Raw genomic sequence first — 16038 nt, 5'->3', positions numbered from 1 at the left:
CTGGCTGGCCTGATATGGGCTGTGCTGAGCCATATTTAGCTCTTGGTGCAAAGGGAAAATTTTAGGTATGGGCTGCCTGTTTTTAGCCTGATTTGCCAGTAATTGTGGTGCCCTGCACCTGCCCAGCCTTGCCTCTCTCCTTGTTTGTGGAGGTGGCTAATGGCATTGCTACCATCCAGCAAGCTTGTTTCTCACCCACAAGCAGATGAGGATCTTCGTTGGGGCATGTGGACCCAGGCAGGGGAGCAGAAGTCAAAACATCCCCTGTGTGTCATGTGCTGTTTGCTCCAAACCGCACACAGCAGTGCTATCAGCCCTCTTCCTGTAGCAGCCACGTTTGAAGCAAGAACCACGCTCAGTGTACCTGGGACCACGCAGTGGGATGAGTCCTGAGGCTGTTCTCACCCTGTTTCTCCTCCTGCAGGATCCGTCCCCAGCTGTCCAAAGAGAAAATTGAGGGATGCCACATCTGCACCTCTGTGACACCCGGAGAGCCCCAAGTGCTTCTGGGGAAGGACAAGGCCTTTACCTATGACTTTGTCTTTGACCTGGACACATGGCAGGAGCAGATCTACACGACATGTGTGGGCAAGCTCATCGAAGGTTGCTTCGAGGGCTACAATGCCACAGTGCTGGCATATGGCCAGGTACCTGCTTTGCCCCCTCCTAGGACTCTGGAATGGGCCCTGGGCTCTCTTGAGGCGTGAGTGCCAGCCCTCTGCTGAGTGTGGCACCTGCAAAGGTTAGGGGAAGGCAGGAGTGTTAAAGCCCTCGGCTGTGGAGGGGGACAGAGGATTGTTCCTGGGCCATGTGGAAGCTGGGGCAGAGGGTGTCCATGGGTGAGAGAAGGGGAGCAGCTGGTTCAGGGGCTTGGGGAGCCAGTAGGTTGGGGGGAGAGGGGAGATCAGAGGGGCCTAGCAGAGTTGTTTGGGGAGCCAAGGGGTGGCATGGGGAGGTGTGGGGCCCCATGGGCTGAGCTGAGCCTCAGATGGTGCAGCTGACTCCCTCCTCATTCCCTCTTTGTAGACTGGCGCAGGGAAGACGTACACCATGGGCACTGGCTTCGATATGAATATCTCCGAGAATGAACAGGGCATCATCCCACGGGCCATTGGCCATCTCTTCAGTGGCATCGAGGAGCGCAAGCGAGCTGCACAGAGTCAGGGCATGGCAGCCCCTGAGTTCAAAGTCAGCGCCCAGTTCCTGGAGGTGGGTGCCAGCGGGTCAGGAGGGACATTGTGGGGGGGGACTGTCCTTTCCACAGCGCTCGTGGCCTGGGCTCCTTGAGTCCTGCATGTCCCAGCTGCTCTCCAGCTGAGCTGGGCTCTGGGGCAGGAAAATGGACAGTGCATGCTGCTGCAGCCGAGGCCGCATGCTAGGGCAGAGGAGACTCGAAGCACCAGAACATTGCTGAGCTTGTGATGACCACACACAAGGTGCCTTGTGGTGGCACTGTCTTGGCTGTGGAGAAATACCTTTCCCATGTGAATGGGGGCTCATGTCTAGCTTCCCAGGGAGGGGTGGGAGGTTCAGGGTTCACTGGGCTCCCTTAATCCTCCTGTCTGAGGTCGGGGATGGCAGTGTATTTGCTCATCTCCCACCTGGGTCTGGACCAGAGTTCCCACTGAAACAGGGAGGTGAAAGAGCTCCATTCTTCTGAGGGGGTTGAGGAGTGGCTGTTATTTCACAAGTCCTCTGGTGCATCTTTGACTTTGAGGATGCTTCATTACATCCCCTCCCACCTCCACTATGGCTTCTCGATTTTAAAGGCCTCTTCCATTAACTGCTCCTTTCACCTGGTGAAATTTGTCTCAGAGAGCTTGCAGACCTTGTGGGTTGTGTATATGCAGCTGCTGTTTCCCTGGCAAGTATCATGTGTCTGTTTCTGGGGTGGAACATGCCAAGAAGTTCAAGATGGGAACTTGTTTAAAGCAATGGGGTGGTAGGGTGGTGTCGAGCAAAGCTGGGTTCCTGAACAGACTTGGTCTGGCTGATGTCCTGATGTACAACCAGAGGAGACAGGTAGGGAGAGAAGCCCTGTGCCGTGATCTTACCTCCACATGGTTTTAGTGGTCATCATATCATCTAGAGGAAATCTCCCAATGTCAGTGTCCTGGAAAGGGAAAGCAGGTTCCCAAGGTCACCTTCTAGACTGGAGCGCCAATCTCCCTGCTGGAAAAATCCTTCCCATTCAGTCCTCCATCTGCAGAGCTGTCCCCAGTGGCCTCATTCAGTGGGGCTTTGCAGTTGTGTCCTCCCACAGTGCCACTGGGGCCGGCCCCATCCTTACCTTTGCCTGAACCCTGGCAAGATGGGCCTGGAGTAAAGACCAGCCTTCCCTGGGCTGTAGGTTCGGATATTGGCTTTTTGTTCCCCCACCCTATGCGACATCCTTTCCCCTCCCTCTTCAGTCCCCCAGAACTGCCCTTTAAGAGATCTTCTCTGGTGTCCAGCCATAGTTTCCCTTGCCTCAGTTTTTCCTGCTTGCTCGTCAGGATGACCCCATGCTGCCCCAAGGTGCTGGGCGACCTGTTAGCTAGGGTTGGGGCTGTGCTACTTGGAAGCGTGAAGGAAAAGCATTGGAGAGGGGAGCTGCTGGGGACTCCTTCGCTGCCTCTGTCCCCAACCATCCTTGCAGGCAGCCCTGTAGAGCACAACAAGGTCCAGCACAATGCCAAGTAGACCTAGTGGGGGTGAGGGAGTGGTGGCTTTGCTTCGGTTAACAATGGCTGCCACAGGGCTTTCTTGCATACTTTCTCTCTCTTTGCTGCTCCCCCAATCTCTGGTATTTTTGACTCTTGAAATAGCCTTGGAGATCTTTAGGCTGGAGGGGCCTGCAGTGCTGCTGGTCTCAAGGGTGTGTGGTGGCAGACAGGGACAAGGTTTCCTCCAGGCAAATGCCTCTAGCATATTTCAAAGTCACTTGTGTTCACTCTTAGCTGAGCCCAGACAGCACTAAGGGTCATCTCTAGTGTAGATGGGACCATGCAGAGCCATGCTGTCTGCCAGCTGGGAGTCTTGAAGGCTTTCCAAGGGCCCTGTTATGTCTGGGGAGAGTAAAAACCCTTTGCCTGAAAGCCCAGTGACAAAGGCAGTTCTAGCCTGCTGAGGGCTCTACCCACTAGACTACCCTGCCTGCAGGGAAAGACATTAAACCAGGACAGATCTTGTGCCTTTGCTTGAATACCTACCCTTAAAGCCACCCAGGGCCAGGCATCCTGGGGAGGATTTTGTGGCTGAAATGGCCTTCTTATGCCAGTGTGGGCATGTGGCTGGTGAGAGGCTGATTACCGACTCTGCCATCCCAGCAGTGGAACAGGATTTGGCTCTACTGATCCCTGTCCTATAACTCTTCCTGGGAGCAGGCTTGTTAGAGGGAGGTTTAAATGCCTCAAGAACCCATTTGAACCTGGGGCAGCAGGGGATAGATTAGCCCTGATCTGCTCCACTGGCCAGGAGTCTGCAGTCCTCGGATGACCTCGATCTATGGGTCAGGACATGGGTCCTGCACATGTCGTGCTGCGTTGAGTGATCATGGGGGTAAGGGAGACAGAGGTGTCCCTCCACCCTGGGGTGAGAGAGGACACCATGGAGACAAGGCACAGATAGGGGAGTCCCCTAACAGCTCTGGGTCGTTGGGGTTGTCCCTGCTTGTTCAGCACTCCATGGCCCCTGTGTCCCCTCTCCCTTCTGCCCTGCAATGCAGAGGTGACCTGTGGAAGCCACGGTGGAAGAAGGGGGATCTGCTGGTTCAGTGACACCCCTGGGTATGTGGGGTCACTTGGGGGGACCCTGCCCTCTACGAGCAGTGCAGAAACAGGATCTTCAGGGCCGCAGACAGTGAGCATGACCATGCAGGGTGAGATTTCACAGCATCTCTGGAGTGACTGGTGCCAGTCTGCTCTAGGAGTCCAGATGTCTGAGTTCTGTGCCTGGATCTGCTGCATGGCTGAAATGACTGCTCCAGGCTGTGGTATTTCACCAGGTAGCTTTTTGTGCCACATGGAAGAAAAAGGGGAGCTGGGGAGGAGAGATGCAAGTCCTAGGGGCAGGAGGGGGTGTGGGAACAGCCCAGGAGGATGGCCAGGGCCATGAAGCCAGGAGGAGGGAGCAGCTAGATAAAGGCATAGGTTGCACTGAATCCTTCCCACCCAGAGCTGGAAGGCACTGGAACTCCCCAGTCTCTCCCAGGTGATCAGGAAAGGCCAAGGGGTGTGTGTAACTTGTGGGTGTCCATTCAGGCTCCTTTGAAAGGGCTCTGAAAGTCTTCCGGTTCCCACACTGTTGCTTGTGTGGGCCGGGGACAGGACAAGCTTGGCAGCTGGGACCAGCTGGCAAAGTGCAACCGAGAGCTTTGCAGGGACATGGACACTCGCACATGTGCACACACAGCAGCTCTCCTGCACAGCCTCTCCTCCAAAGCAGCATATGCACCAGCTTGTCTGTGTATCCTCTGCTACACATACACACACACAAGCTTGCCCATGCATCATCTGCTATACACATGTACACACAAACACATTACAAACACAGGCAAGCCTGTGCATCTTCTCCTACACTTGCACACATGTCCACACTAGCACTCCTGGTTATCCTTGCCTACATGCACAAGCACATATAGGCACATACACACATGCATGCACATATGGAAGAACACACACATACACACAGACACACAGCAGCTCTCCTCCCAGCTCTCAGGACCCCAGCAGTTGGATGGCAGAGGGCAGCTCCTGCCATTCCTGCTATGCCATGCTCTGCCAGCCTCCTGCCCACTGTAACTCATCCCACAAACATTTTCATCCCTCTCAGCTGTACAATGAGGAGATTCTGGACCTGTTTGACAGCACCCGTGACCCTGACGCACGCCACCGCAAATCCAACATCAAAATCCATGAGGACGCCAGTGGGAGCATCTACACCACAGGAGTCACGTCACGCCTCATCAGCTCGCAGGATGAGGTGGGTGCAGGATGAGGTGTGTGCAGAAGAGGGAATGCAGACAGGTCCCACAGGCTGGGGACACACCACCCAGAGGCGGTAGGGTGAGGATGGCGGAACTCATCCTGTATGGTTACAGAGCAGCCCTGGGTGATGCAGGCAGCAGGTCTGCAGCTGCCCTGTGCCACAGAGCTGCAAAGAGCATTCTGGCCATCTCTAGAGGGGAGCTTCAAGGTTTCATTTTTTCCTTCCCTGTCTTGTTGCAGCTGATTCAGTGCCTGAAGCAGGGGGCTCTTTCCCGCACCACCGCCAGTACCCAAATGAACGTGCAGAGCTCCCGATCCCATGCCATCTTCACCATTCACCTGTGCCAGATGAGAGTGTGTGCCCGCCCGGAGATGGTGAGACGCAGGGAGGCCTGGGAGCACTCGTCTCTTGGTCATGCTATTCCCAACTCTGATACCCAGGCAATGTGCAGGGGCTCCCCTGGAAAGGCAAGAGAATTTGAAGTCTCAAAGCAGAGAGTCTGGACTGTGTCTTGTTCCCTTCCAGTTAAAGCAAACATTAGCATTTCATGGGAGCGGAGGTCTGCCCCGGAGCAGCCCTGTCCCAGCAGGGACGGTCTGGCCCAGGGGATGTCCCAGAGTAAGCTGCTGTTGGGATCCATTTCCCTGATCTTCAAAGGGGCAGATGCTGAGGGGAAATACACCGGCTTTTGCTGACTGTGGCTAAGGGAGTTTCCTGGCAGCTCCAGGTCTGTGGTAGGCAATCCTTGGGTGTGCTTGTCTGCAGGTGAACGGGGAGGTGACTGGCCTCCCAGATGGAGCCCAGCCCACCACTGAGTACGAGACCCTCACAGCCAAATTTCACTTTGTCGACCTGGCTGGCTCGGAGAGGCTGAAGCGAACGGGTGCTACAGGAGAGAGAGCAAAGGAAGGCATCTCCATCAACTGCGGGCTGGTATGACTCTGGGGAGGCTGGCGTGTGGAGGGCAGAGGAGAGTCAGGGCCTGGCCAGAAGAGCCTGGGACACTTTGGGGTCCCGCTCAGAGCTGCTCTGTGCTGTAGGTGTTGCTGTTACCTCTGTCATGGTTTATGCTATCTGGCTCTGTAGGTAGGATTATCCATGATCCAAAATGCCAATGGGGAGGGCACAGCTCTCCTACCAAGGGCAGAATGTGGCAATAACTGAACTGTGGGGAAGGAGTACAGGTGGGCGCAGGGGTAGAAATCCTCAACAGGTGGAGGTCTGCTAACTTGAGCTTAAGAACAACTTCAGGGTTCAGTGCTGCTTCTCAGTGTCCTGGTGCACATGAGAATGTGAAGCACAGCCCAGGGAAGGAGGGTGAATGCTGGAATGGGCAAAGGAAGCTGCATGCCTCCATCTGTTGCACCCCAAATCTGTGACACAATACACACCCTGGGCCTGAAATGCTGGGAATGTGACAGCTATATTCTCAGCAGAGGCTGAATTTGGGGGGGTACTTTCCTTTGCATTGGCAGCTGGCCTTGGGGAATGTCATTAGTGCCCTCGGAGACCAGAGCAAGAAAGTTGTGCACATTCCCTACCGTGACTCCAAGCTCACTCGCCTGCTGCAGGATTCCCTTGGGGGCAACAGGTAAGGGTGTCCCATGCTGGGGCTGGCATGGACCATGAGTGGAGGGGGCTGACCCCAGTGGGGGAACTGTGGGGAGCTGTCCCCATGTTTAAGGGGACAAGGGTCTGTGTGTAGGTGTAGCTGTGTGGGAGCTGTATCAGGACTCAGGTGCGTTATGGGTTGTCCAGTGGGGAGGGAGTGCCTCCTGACAAGCAATGCTTGACTTTGCAGATTTAAATATATTAGCTGTTCCCAAATCCCAGATACAATTAGCCAGCTTTGGCAAAATTGCAAAACTCTCCTAAACCCTTGCTGATGTGGGAGTTGGCAGGTGGCATTGCCCAGCATGGGACAGCTTTAATTTCCTGCCTGCTTTGGGTGTGCTTGTTTAAAGAGCCCATTCTTTTCTAGAAAGCTTTGCACATGCTGGGCCGGTTTTTGGATGGTGGATTTTGCTCAGTGATGCTTGATGCTGTGCTGCTGGGGTGGTACATGTGAGTTCTGCCAGTGCCCCTGGCTCAGGGAGGGATCAAACCTGGTTTATACCTTGGTTATGAAGTAAAGAAGTGCCTAGGGTGGATATCTGGATGCAAGTGTCCTTCGTTGGGTCCTGAGGGAGGCCCATCATTGAACATGGCTGAACCTCAGGATTCATCCGCCAAGTTGGCATACAGCAGGGGAAACTGTCACCTCACCCTGACCTTTGTCTCCCCAAGCCAAACCATCATGATCGCCTGTGTGAGCCCATCTGACCGGGACTTCATGGAGACTCTGAACACACTCAAGTATGCAAACCGGGCTCGCAACATCAAGAACAAAGTGGTAGTGAACCAAGACAAGACAAGCCAGCAGATCAGTGCCCTGCGGGCTGAGATTGCTCGTCTCCAGATGGAGTTGATGGAGTACAAGGCGGTGAGTGGCCAAGTGAGCGGAGCCCTGTGGGCAGGCAGCCATAGAGGTGGGATTGAACCAGAAGCAGAGAGAATCCCCCTCATGTTTGAACTGGGGCCATTTTAGCAGGCAGGACCCTCCTGTCCACCACATTCTCACACTGGATAAGCAGCTTATATGTGGCCCTGTTGTGTAGCCCCTCTTCTCCATGAGCAAGTTCTGTGGCCCTGGACAGTTGGTCACTGCTCCAGAGATGACCACTGAGAGACTGTGAAAATGACAGTTTGCTGTTAATGGTGATGAATGTTTTTCTGAGCAGAGAGATCATTTCAGGGTTTCTTTTGTCCTTGTACATCTGTCCAGCTCTTGCTGCTTTGCTCTCCATAAAAGCTAGCCCTCAGTTGGTGAATGGCTTGTGCCGAGTCATTTATCTCCCCACTGCAGGCCTCTATGAAGGCTGGCCTAGTGGTTAGTGCATTTGCTTCAGACACTGGAGATGGCAGTTTAATTCTTGCCCTGCCACAGGTAGGACCTTGGACAAATCTCTTGGGATGTTGAGGCAAGGAGAAGCCTTTAAACATCTCCTACCCTCTCTCTGTGCCATTTCTTTCTGGGTGTTTGAGCTCAGGCTTTCCTGGGGTTCCTACATTCTCGCTGCCCCTACTTTGGGGATTGGGGCCTGCATGGCCCCAGGGATACTATTGGTTGGCCCCCACCTCCTAGTACATCCTGCGCTCAAGGGCTCCTCTTCTCTCCCCAAAGGGCAAGCGGGTCATTGGGGAGGATGGCTCAGAAGGCTACAGTGATCTTTTCCGTGAGAATGCCATGCTCCAGAAGGAGAACAGCACACTGCGCATGCGGGTGAAAGCCATGCAGGAGGCCATTGATGCCATCAACAGCAGAGTCACGCATCTTATGAGCCAGGAGGCTAACTTGATGCTGGCCAAGGCAGGTAAGGCTGGGCACATGCAACGCAGGGGGTCGACCCCCCCAGCACAGCCAGGACGTAGGCCCATGGTGCCCATGACAGGGCCTGCATCTTGCCTGGACCGACTTGAGCTTCTGCTCCTCCAGGTGACGGTAATGAAGCCATTGGTGCCCTCATCCAGAACTACATTCGGGAGATTGAAGAGCTGAGGTGAGCCAGGCTCTGCCGTTCTCCCCTTCTGCTCACTGCTGGCAGGCAATGAGGTCTAGTGGGTTGAGCTCTTGTCACCTGGATCTCCTGGTGTGCTGGACCCTGCATTGGTGCATGCGGGGACTGGGTCTGAGCCCAGGTGCTGCCCTCCTCCTTGCTGAGGCCATGGGCTGGTTGGAGCTCCATGCCTCGAAAGGGTCACTGGGAATGCGGTTTGTTAGGAGGGGTTATCTGTAAGCCTCAATGGAGCAGCTGCTGAGACCGCTGGTATCTCCCAAGCTGTGTGAATCCCAGCTTTGGTGCTGGTCAGTGCTTTGACCAGAGTTGTATATTGTGTGGCCAATGATGGAGGAGGAGAAGAGCTGGCAGGACTTTCTGATCTTTCCCAGGGACTGCTGGCTCCCTGGAGCTGGGTCCATTTGCTTGTTTCACACATCCCTCAGATGCTCCCTGTTCGCAGTGTCCTGGTCTTTTGGCGCAAGATGAGTGGGGATGGTTTGGTAGTGACTCCATGCCTGACTCTTGCCTTCTTAAAAGCCAGACAGGTCTTCCCCTTTCCCCTCTTTGACCACATCCTGTCTCTGCTCCCTAGGACCAAGCTCCTGGAGAGTGAGTCCATGAATGAGTCACTGCGTCGCAGCCTCTCGCGCATCTCTGCCAGGCCCCCCTACTCCATGGGCTCGTCCCCAGCACCTGGCTTAGCTGGCCTGAGCAGTCCTGCTGCTTCAGTGGAGACAGAGGCCTCTGAAGTCCTCCGACGGGCCAAGCAGGACCTGGAGCGTCTAAAAAAGAAAGAGAGGAGGCAGCAGAGGAAGAGGTTGGCTCCTGTGTGACACTGGGAGAGGGCGAGGCTATGTGTCAATCCTATCTGTCCTTCTAAGGCCAGGTATCCTGCCCTCTTCTCCCATCCTTGCTAGTTGCCACAGACAGGGAGCCCGGTCGCCTGGGTTCCTTTCCCCAGCACTGCCTCCCCCTCCATCTCTTTTTCAGGCATCCCACATATCCAGAGGTTGCTTTCCCAGAGGGGTCAAAAGAAGGAGGTTGTGGGAGGGGAGCGGGGGCAGTTTTTTGGGACCCATCCCCAGGCTCCACCTCGCTGAGACTCACACCAGCCCTCCTGCTCCTCTCCCCTAGCCCTGAGAAGGAAGCATTTAAGAAGCGGCCAAAGCTGCAGCAGGACAATGGGGAGGAGACTGATGAGAACGAGGCCGAAGAGGTAAGAGGGCACAGAGGGTGAACATTTGGGTGCTGAAGCATCATCACTACCCTGAGTGGGAGAAGGACCAAGGACTAGCCTGGCCCCGTGGTGAGCGTGGGGTGGGTCATGGAGCCAGGGACCCCATAAGGGCAGGAGCAAGAGTAAGGAGTATTTGGATGCTCCCCAGCCTATCCTGTTGTGAAGCAAGGAGCCAATGTCCTTTTAGGCTCAGTTTTACCTGATGTCAGTGAAAGGGGGTGGGGGGATGCAGTGCTGCTCAGCTGGGAGAAGTCTTGCAGGGGGAGAGATGGGGCAGACCCAGGGCACAGAGTTGCCCATCTCTGCTGTGTACAATGGGGACTCCAGAAAGGGTGCTGCAGCTCCCGTACATCCTGTCTGGGAGGCTGAGGCCCATCGCTGTGGGGATGAGCTCCAGTTTGGAGATTGGGAGAGACTGTGGAGAGAAGGACAAGGCCATGCTGCAAACTGAGGCCTGGCATTCACCTTTTAGGAGGAGGAAGAACAAGATGAGAGTGGCTGTGAGGAAGAGGATGGGCGTGAGGATGAAGATGAGGACTCGGGGAGTGAAGAGAGCCTGGTAGACTCGGACTCGGATGCGGAGGAGAAGGGTAAAGTTCAGGGCCGCGTGAGCATCCCGGTATCTGTGGCTGCATTAGCCATCATGTCCTGGCATTGAGGAAGGGAGAGTCCAATGGGCCTCTGGACCACATCTCCTGCAGGGGATGCAGTTGCAGAGGGTATCCAGGGCTCTTTGGGGTCCTGCTACTCCCCAGCAGTGTGCCCTGTGCCCCTTCCTCTTCATCTCCTTCTGTCCCCTCCTTGCACTATGATTAAGTGGGGCCATGGGAGTGATGCTATCCCCAGTCCCTCCCTGCCTGACTATCCGTCCTGGCCTCCAGCTGTGAATTTCCAAGCCGACCTGGCAGATCTGACGTGTGAGATAGAGATCAAGCAGAAGCTGATCGACGAGCTGGAGAACAGCCAGCGGCGTTTGCAGACCCTCAAGCACCAATACGAGGAAAAGCTGATCCTATTGCAGAACAAGATCCGGGACACGCAACTGGAGCGGGACCGTGTCCTGCAGAATCTCAGTGAGAACCACTTCTCCTCATGGGATCCCATTCCTGTGGCAACCAGCCCTAATCCCCCTTTCTGCCCCGCCAACTCCAAGCCAAAGCATCCACCCCTCCACACAGTCATGTGGGAGCAGGACTAGTCACCTGGAAAGCTCATGACCCCAGTGGTACTAGAGAGGTGGCTGGAGAGAAAGGGGAGGCGGTGCCTTTTCTGTCCTTGAACACTGCTTCCTGGGATATGGGGTCCTGTTAGATACTTGGGGAAACTGAGGTACTGAGGGACACATTGAGACCCAAAAGACCCAATAGTCTAGCTGATCTTGAGGCTCAGCAGATAATGGATCACACAGGCAGACTTCACATGGCTGTAGATCCACCTCCATGGCTTCTCTAAGCCCCTGGCAATTGTGGCATTAACTGCTATCCTGAAAGGTGCCCCCAGACAGTCAGAGCAGAGGGGATAAAAAAGGTCTGGCAAGATGAGGAGGGCACAGTGCCCTGTGTCCCTGGGCAGTGTGTGTTAGTGCAGAGAGAGCCCTGGGTGCATGGCCTTCTCAGCCCCTCTCCACACTTCCCCAGGCACCATGGAGTGCTACACAGAGGAGAAAGCCAACAAGATCAAGGCAGACTATGAGAAACGACTGAAGGAGATGAACCGGGACCTGCAGAAGCTCCAGGCAGCCCAGAAGGAGCATGCTCGACTGTTGAAGAACCAGTCCCGCTACGAACGGGAACTAAGAAAGCTGCAGGCAGAGGTGGCTGAGATGAAGAAGGCGAAGGTACCCAGGCGGGTGGCTGCTATGTGCTGGGATGGGGAGGGCATCCCTTGTGCCCAGTCTTGGGAGGAGTCTTCCAATGTAGCAGTGAGGCTGGAACTGACATAGCCAAGTGGGTAGGTGCAGCTCCCTGCTCTGCTTGAGGGAGAAATGATGTTCTCTACTCCTGGTGGCAAACACAGGATGACTGTGTGTGATGTGTGGGGTCCCTGCCTGCTGCATCCAGGGTGCTTGTGCCTTGACAAATGGCACCCTTCCCTTCCAGGTTGCGCTGATGAAGCAGATGCGGGAGGAACAGCAGCGGAGGCGGCTGGCGGAGACTAAGAGGAATCGGGAGATTGCTCAGCTGAAGAAGGAGCAACGCCGGCAGGAGGTTAGAGCTCTGCCCAGCTAGCCTGTGTCGTACAGTCCCAGTGCAGGAAACTCTGGACTTGGTGGGAGGGTCTTGCTCTGGCACCCTGAGGTGCTCAAAAATATCAGTCAGTGAAACTTGGGGCACTGCTGCACCCATTGCGTTGCAAAGAGCAGCACAGCCTCGGCACAGGACACCTAATTGAACAGCTGCATCCTCAAGGCCTTCCTGTGGCTCCCAGTGTGATTGTCAGAGATGCTGTGGACTCCCCACCCTGCTCAGAAGGGAGTGCGCCATCAAGGCTGTCCAGGGGGCTATAAACCTGCTCTCTGTTGAAATCAGGAGTGACTCTGTTCACGTCCGAACAACTGTTCAAGAATCTGGTTCCATATGGAACTATGCCATGTCCTGGCTGCAGTGATGGGAGCCCTGGGACTGATATCATCGCTAGGGTGTTTGGGCAGCCCTCCCTTCCCCAGCAGGACTCTAGGCATCTGTTTCTCTCTTGCTCAGTTTCAGATCCGGGCTCTGGAGTCTCAGAAGCGGCAGCAGGAAATAGTATTGCGAAGGAAAACCCAGGAGGTGAGAGAGTGGCAGCCATCTCTATTGGGTCAGGGGCCTCTGGGAGTTGTCTGAGGCAGACGGGGATCATCTCTACCTCCACTGGGGTTGCAGTCCAGGTATTTGACTTGGAGACAACCAGGCATTTGGAGAACGCTAGTCCTGGGGTTAGATTTCCCAAAGGACTGGGAGGATGTTTATGGCTGTGAGTAACCAGGTGGAAGATGACTGTGGCCAGCAAAGGAATTTCCCATCTCCTGGGGCAGCTGATCTTGGGCTGCAGGAGGATGGATGTGAGTCAGGAGGGAGAAATCCTCTGCGTGCTCTCTGCAGAGTTACACAAATGCCCCCAGGGCAGCATTCAAACTTCCATTAGAGCTGCTTAGCCTGGGCTTATTTCCCACCTTGGCTTTGCTATCTGAAGCACCCCTCTGTGTCTCAGGGCTTCAGGTCTCTTTAGAGCTGCTGCTGCTCTTGGTCCTGCAGAGAATTGAGGTTGCTGAGGCAGGATTGGGCCGGGGATGCCTGTTTGACATGGGCACTCCTCTGCCCTGTTTTGGGCAGGTCTCAGCTCTGCGTCGTCTCGCCAAGCCCATGTCGGAGCGCGTCGCAGGCAGGATGAGCCAGAAGCCGGCCATGCTGGACTCCGGCGCGGAGGTCTCAGCCAGCACCACGTCTTCAGAGCCTGAATCCGGGGCTCGCTCAGTCTCCAGCATCGTGCGCCAGTGGAACAGGAAAATCAATAACTTCTTGGGAGACCCCTCGCCCTCCATGAATGGGGCTCGGCCTGCCAGGTCAGGACAGAGACAGGCTGGCTCTGCTGAGCTGGGGCTGCATGGGGTGGGTGATAAGCCTTCCCAGGATCCCCATAATAGCACATCTGGCTTTTAGCTGGGAGCAGGGGTTGAAGGCTAGTTCTTTATTGCATGTTTGACCTGTGTTGAGTTGCTGATCTGGTGACAGACTAGGCTGGCAGTGTGTGACTACCCATCACTTGAGCTTGAGCCCAACGCTGTGCTTCTATGAGTGTTACTAGGTTCAGCCCTGCTGTAATGATCTGTCAGTCTCTTGTCCCTGCCTTTGCTAAGGAGTAAGTAGAGTTAGTGAGAGCAGGCAGGGGTGATGGCAGATCTGAGTCATCCAAAAATCATGCAGATGCCTCCTCCACCCCTGGGTAGCCAGAGCCAGGGCATCCTTTATTGGAAAGTGCAGCTTTCTAGGAAGGTGTGATTGGGTGCCCTGACCCCTTTGCTCCTCTCTGGCTGTAGGAAGAAGTTCCCTAAGAAGGGGACAAGCCAGAGCTTCAGCAAGGCTGCCCGCCTCAAATGGCAGTCTCTGGAACGACGCATTTTCGACATCGTCATGCAGAGAATGACCGTCGTCAACCTGGAGGCTGACATGGAGCGGCTCATCAAGGTGAGGGTGGCATTGGGGATGGAGAGGGCTGGGCAATGGGTGTAGGGATGGGGGACAGCTATGCTGACAGTGCCAACCTGCCTCCTTTTCTCCCCCCAGAAACGGGAGGAGCTGGCGCTGCTTCAGGAGGCATTGCTAGGCAAGAGGACAAAACTGCAGACAGAGAGTCCCAAGGAGCAGAAAGGCCTGCAGGAGCTGAATGAGGAGATTGAGGTGCTGGGGGCCAACATAGACTACATCAATGACAGCATTTCTGACTGCCAGGCTACCATCATGCAGATTGAGGAGACCAAGGTGGGCAACTGGACCAGGCTCAGCCTGCAGAAATGGAGGCAGGAATGCAGAGTGGGGAGCATCCCTGGGAGGCCAGAGCATCCCTATGGCCTGCCCAGGTTGGATGCCTGGGCTCTTCTTCTAGGCCAACAATGTAGACGCTGACACTGAGAGGTTGCACCAGCACAATTATTTCTTGTTGTGCGGTTAATTGTGAACAGGAGCTCTGCCAGGTGCTTGCAGCTTCCTAACACATCTGCGGGTAGGCTCCCACCACCAGTGCAGAGCAGACAGCCAGGCTCTTCCCTCATGCCTCCTCCAGGCTCAGTCAGTGGGGATTCAGCAGCAGAACTGGAAAATTAACCCGGGTGTCCTGATGCCTCATACCCCACAGCCCTGAGAGATGTGTGAAAGCCACAGCCCCAGGGCTGTGGTCGCTCATGTTCATGGGAGTTTGAAAGCATTTGTGGGGACTTCATGAGAAACTTCCTCAGGGAGGATCAGCATTTTTCCCAGCAAAAAGCACGGATTTTCTGTCTGGTTTTGACACCAGATGCTTTGCAAAGATGCTGTATAGCTTCCCGACTCTCCACTCCCCTCTAGTGGCTGCAGCCTTGGACAAGAGGCTCTTGTGCTGTCCCCAGCTTGTTCCTGGTTTGTGTCACATAGGTGAGCAGAGGAAAAGAGGCTCTTGTTAATTCAGGCTAGACTTTGGGCTGGTGATTTAAGGTGCTGTGAAACTGGGTGAAGCTGGTACCTGCAAATTAGTGTCAAATTAAGTGTCTGCACTAGGATGCCAGTGGCAGTGCCAAAGCTATTCAGGTTTTGATGGGAGTCTCAATGTCTAAATCTCCTCAACAGTCATTTGGGAAGACTGGAGCAAATGAGAGTCAAGAACGAATGAGTCCAGACAGGAGTGTGGCAAAGGTGCCACCAACAGCCTTGTGAAGCAGTGCTGGCTACTGTGCCCCCTGTCTGCCCTTCCCATGCCCAGCATCAGGGCTCTTGTGCTGCATTTAATTCCCTTCCTAATTCTGATTTTCAGGAAGAGCTGGATTCCACTGACACCTCGGTGGTGATCAGCTCCTGCTCCCTGGCTGAAGCCCGGCTCCTGCTGGATAATTTCCTGAAGGCTTCCATTGATAAGGTATGAGAGGACTGTGCTGCTTGAGGCAGGGGGCTGGGGAGGGTGTGACAGGGCCCTCCCGGGTACCCTGCTCCCATCTCGTCCTTGTGACAGTGGGTTTCTTGATGCTGCAGTGGTGACTGGGGTGCTGGGACATTGCATAGAGGGTGGGCCCAAGCTCTATGGAACCCAGAGATGGGGAGCTCCAATGTGTCTGTCTCAGGCTAACCATGGCCTTCCTTCCTGCCAGGGGCTACAAGTGGCACAGAAGGAAGCCCAGATCCGCCTACTGGAGGGGCGCCTGCGGCAGACAGATGTGACCGGCTCTTCACAGAACCACGTGATCCTGGATGCCCTGCGCGAGAAGGCAGAGTCGCATCCCGAGCTGCAGGCTCTGATCCACAACGTCCAGCAAGGTGGGCCAGCAGCTCACAGAGGAGCCTTTGGTGAGGCAGACTGTGGGGCAAGGGCTGGGCAGGCACCCTTCCTTGGGCCAGGCATCCTTCCCCATGGAGCCTCCACCTCCTCCCTGTGGGGTGAGTCTAGCCTGCCTATGCCAGACCCCTAGTGAGCACTTGGAAATGCCACGGCTGGGGTCAACCTGTCCAGGCATCAGCCACTGGGGCTGCACAGGCGATGCTTCTGGACAGGGAACTTGAGCTATGGCAGCAG

At 55.3% G+C, this 16038-nt stretch overlaps 1 protein-coding gene across 2 annotated transcripts in view; it reads left to right on the top strand.

Moving 5' to 3' along the window:
* The first annotated feature begins 562 nt into the window (after window positions 1-562).
* Window positions 563-16038, top strand: part of KIF21B (kinesin family member 21B) — a 28724-nt gene continuing 13248 nt past the window's right edge. For both annotated transcript variants that reach the window (XR_003253169.1, XM_026063779.1), the window contains exons 1-21: window positions 563-647; window positions 1027-1209; window positions 4813-4962; window positions 5208-5342; window positions 5734-5901; window positions 6444-6559; window positions 7255-7450; window positions 8192-8381; window positions 8504-8567; window positions 9160-9384; window positions 9702-9783; window positions 10277-10394; window positions 10686-10877; window positions 11442-11641; window positions 11904-12011; window positions 12504-12572; window positions 13116-13345; window positions 13820-13967; window positions 14067-14261; window positions 15286-15387; window positions 15617-15782. Coding sequence is in view for 1 of the 2 variants with exons in the window: in XM_026063779.1 (XP_025919564.1) it covers window positions 1051-1209; window positions 4813-4962; window positions 5208-5342; window positions 5734-5901; window positions 6444-6559; window positions 7255-7450; window positions 8192-8381; window positions 8504-8567; window positions 9160-9384; window positions 9702-9783; window positions 10277-10394; window positions 10686-10877; window positions 11442-11641; window positions 11904-12011; window positions 12504-12572; window positions 13116-13345; window positions 13820-13967; window positions 14067-14261; window positions 15286-15387; window positions 15617-15782 (3013 nt within the window). In the remaining variant the exon portion in view is untranslated. The remainder of the gene's footprint in view (window positions 648-1026; window positions 1210-4812; window positions 4963-5207; window positions 5343-5733; window positions 5902-6443; window positions 6560-7254; window positions 7451-8191; window positions 8382-8503; window positions 8568-9159; window positions 9385-9701; window positions 9784-10276; window positions 10395-10685; window positions 10878-11441; window positions 11642-11903; window positions 12012-12503; window positions 12573-13115; window positions 13346-13819; window positions 13968-14066; window positions 14262-15285; window positions 15388-15616; window positions 15783-16038) is intronic.

This window comes from Apteryx rowi, unplaced genomic scaffold, assembly GCF_003343035.1.
Source record: "Apteryx rowi isolate R43461 unplaced genomic scaffold, aptRow1 scaffold_200, whole genome shotgun sequence".
NCBI lineage: Eukaryota > Metazoa > Chordata > Aves > Apterygiformes > Apterygidae > Apteryx > Apteryx rowi.
The sequence above is the reverse complement of the archived record's forward strand: the minus strand, read 5'-3'. Positions and strand labels throughout refer to the sequence as shown.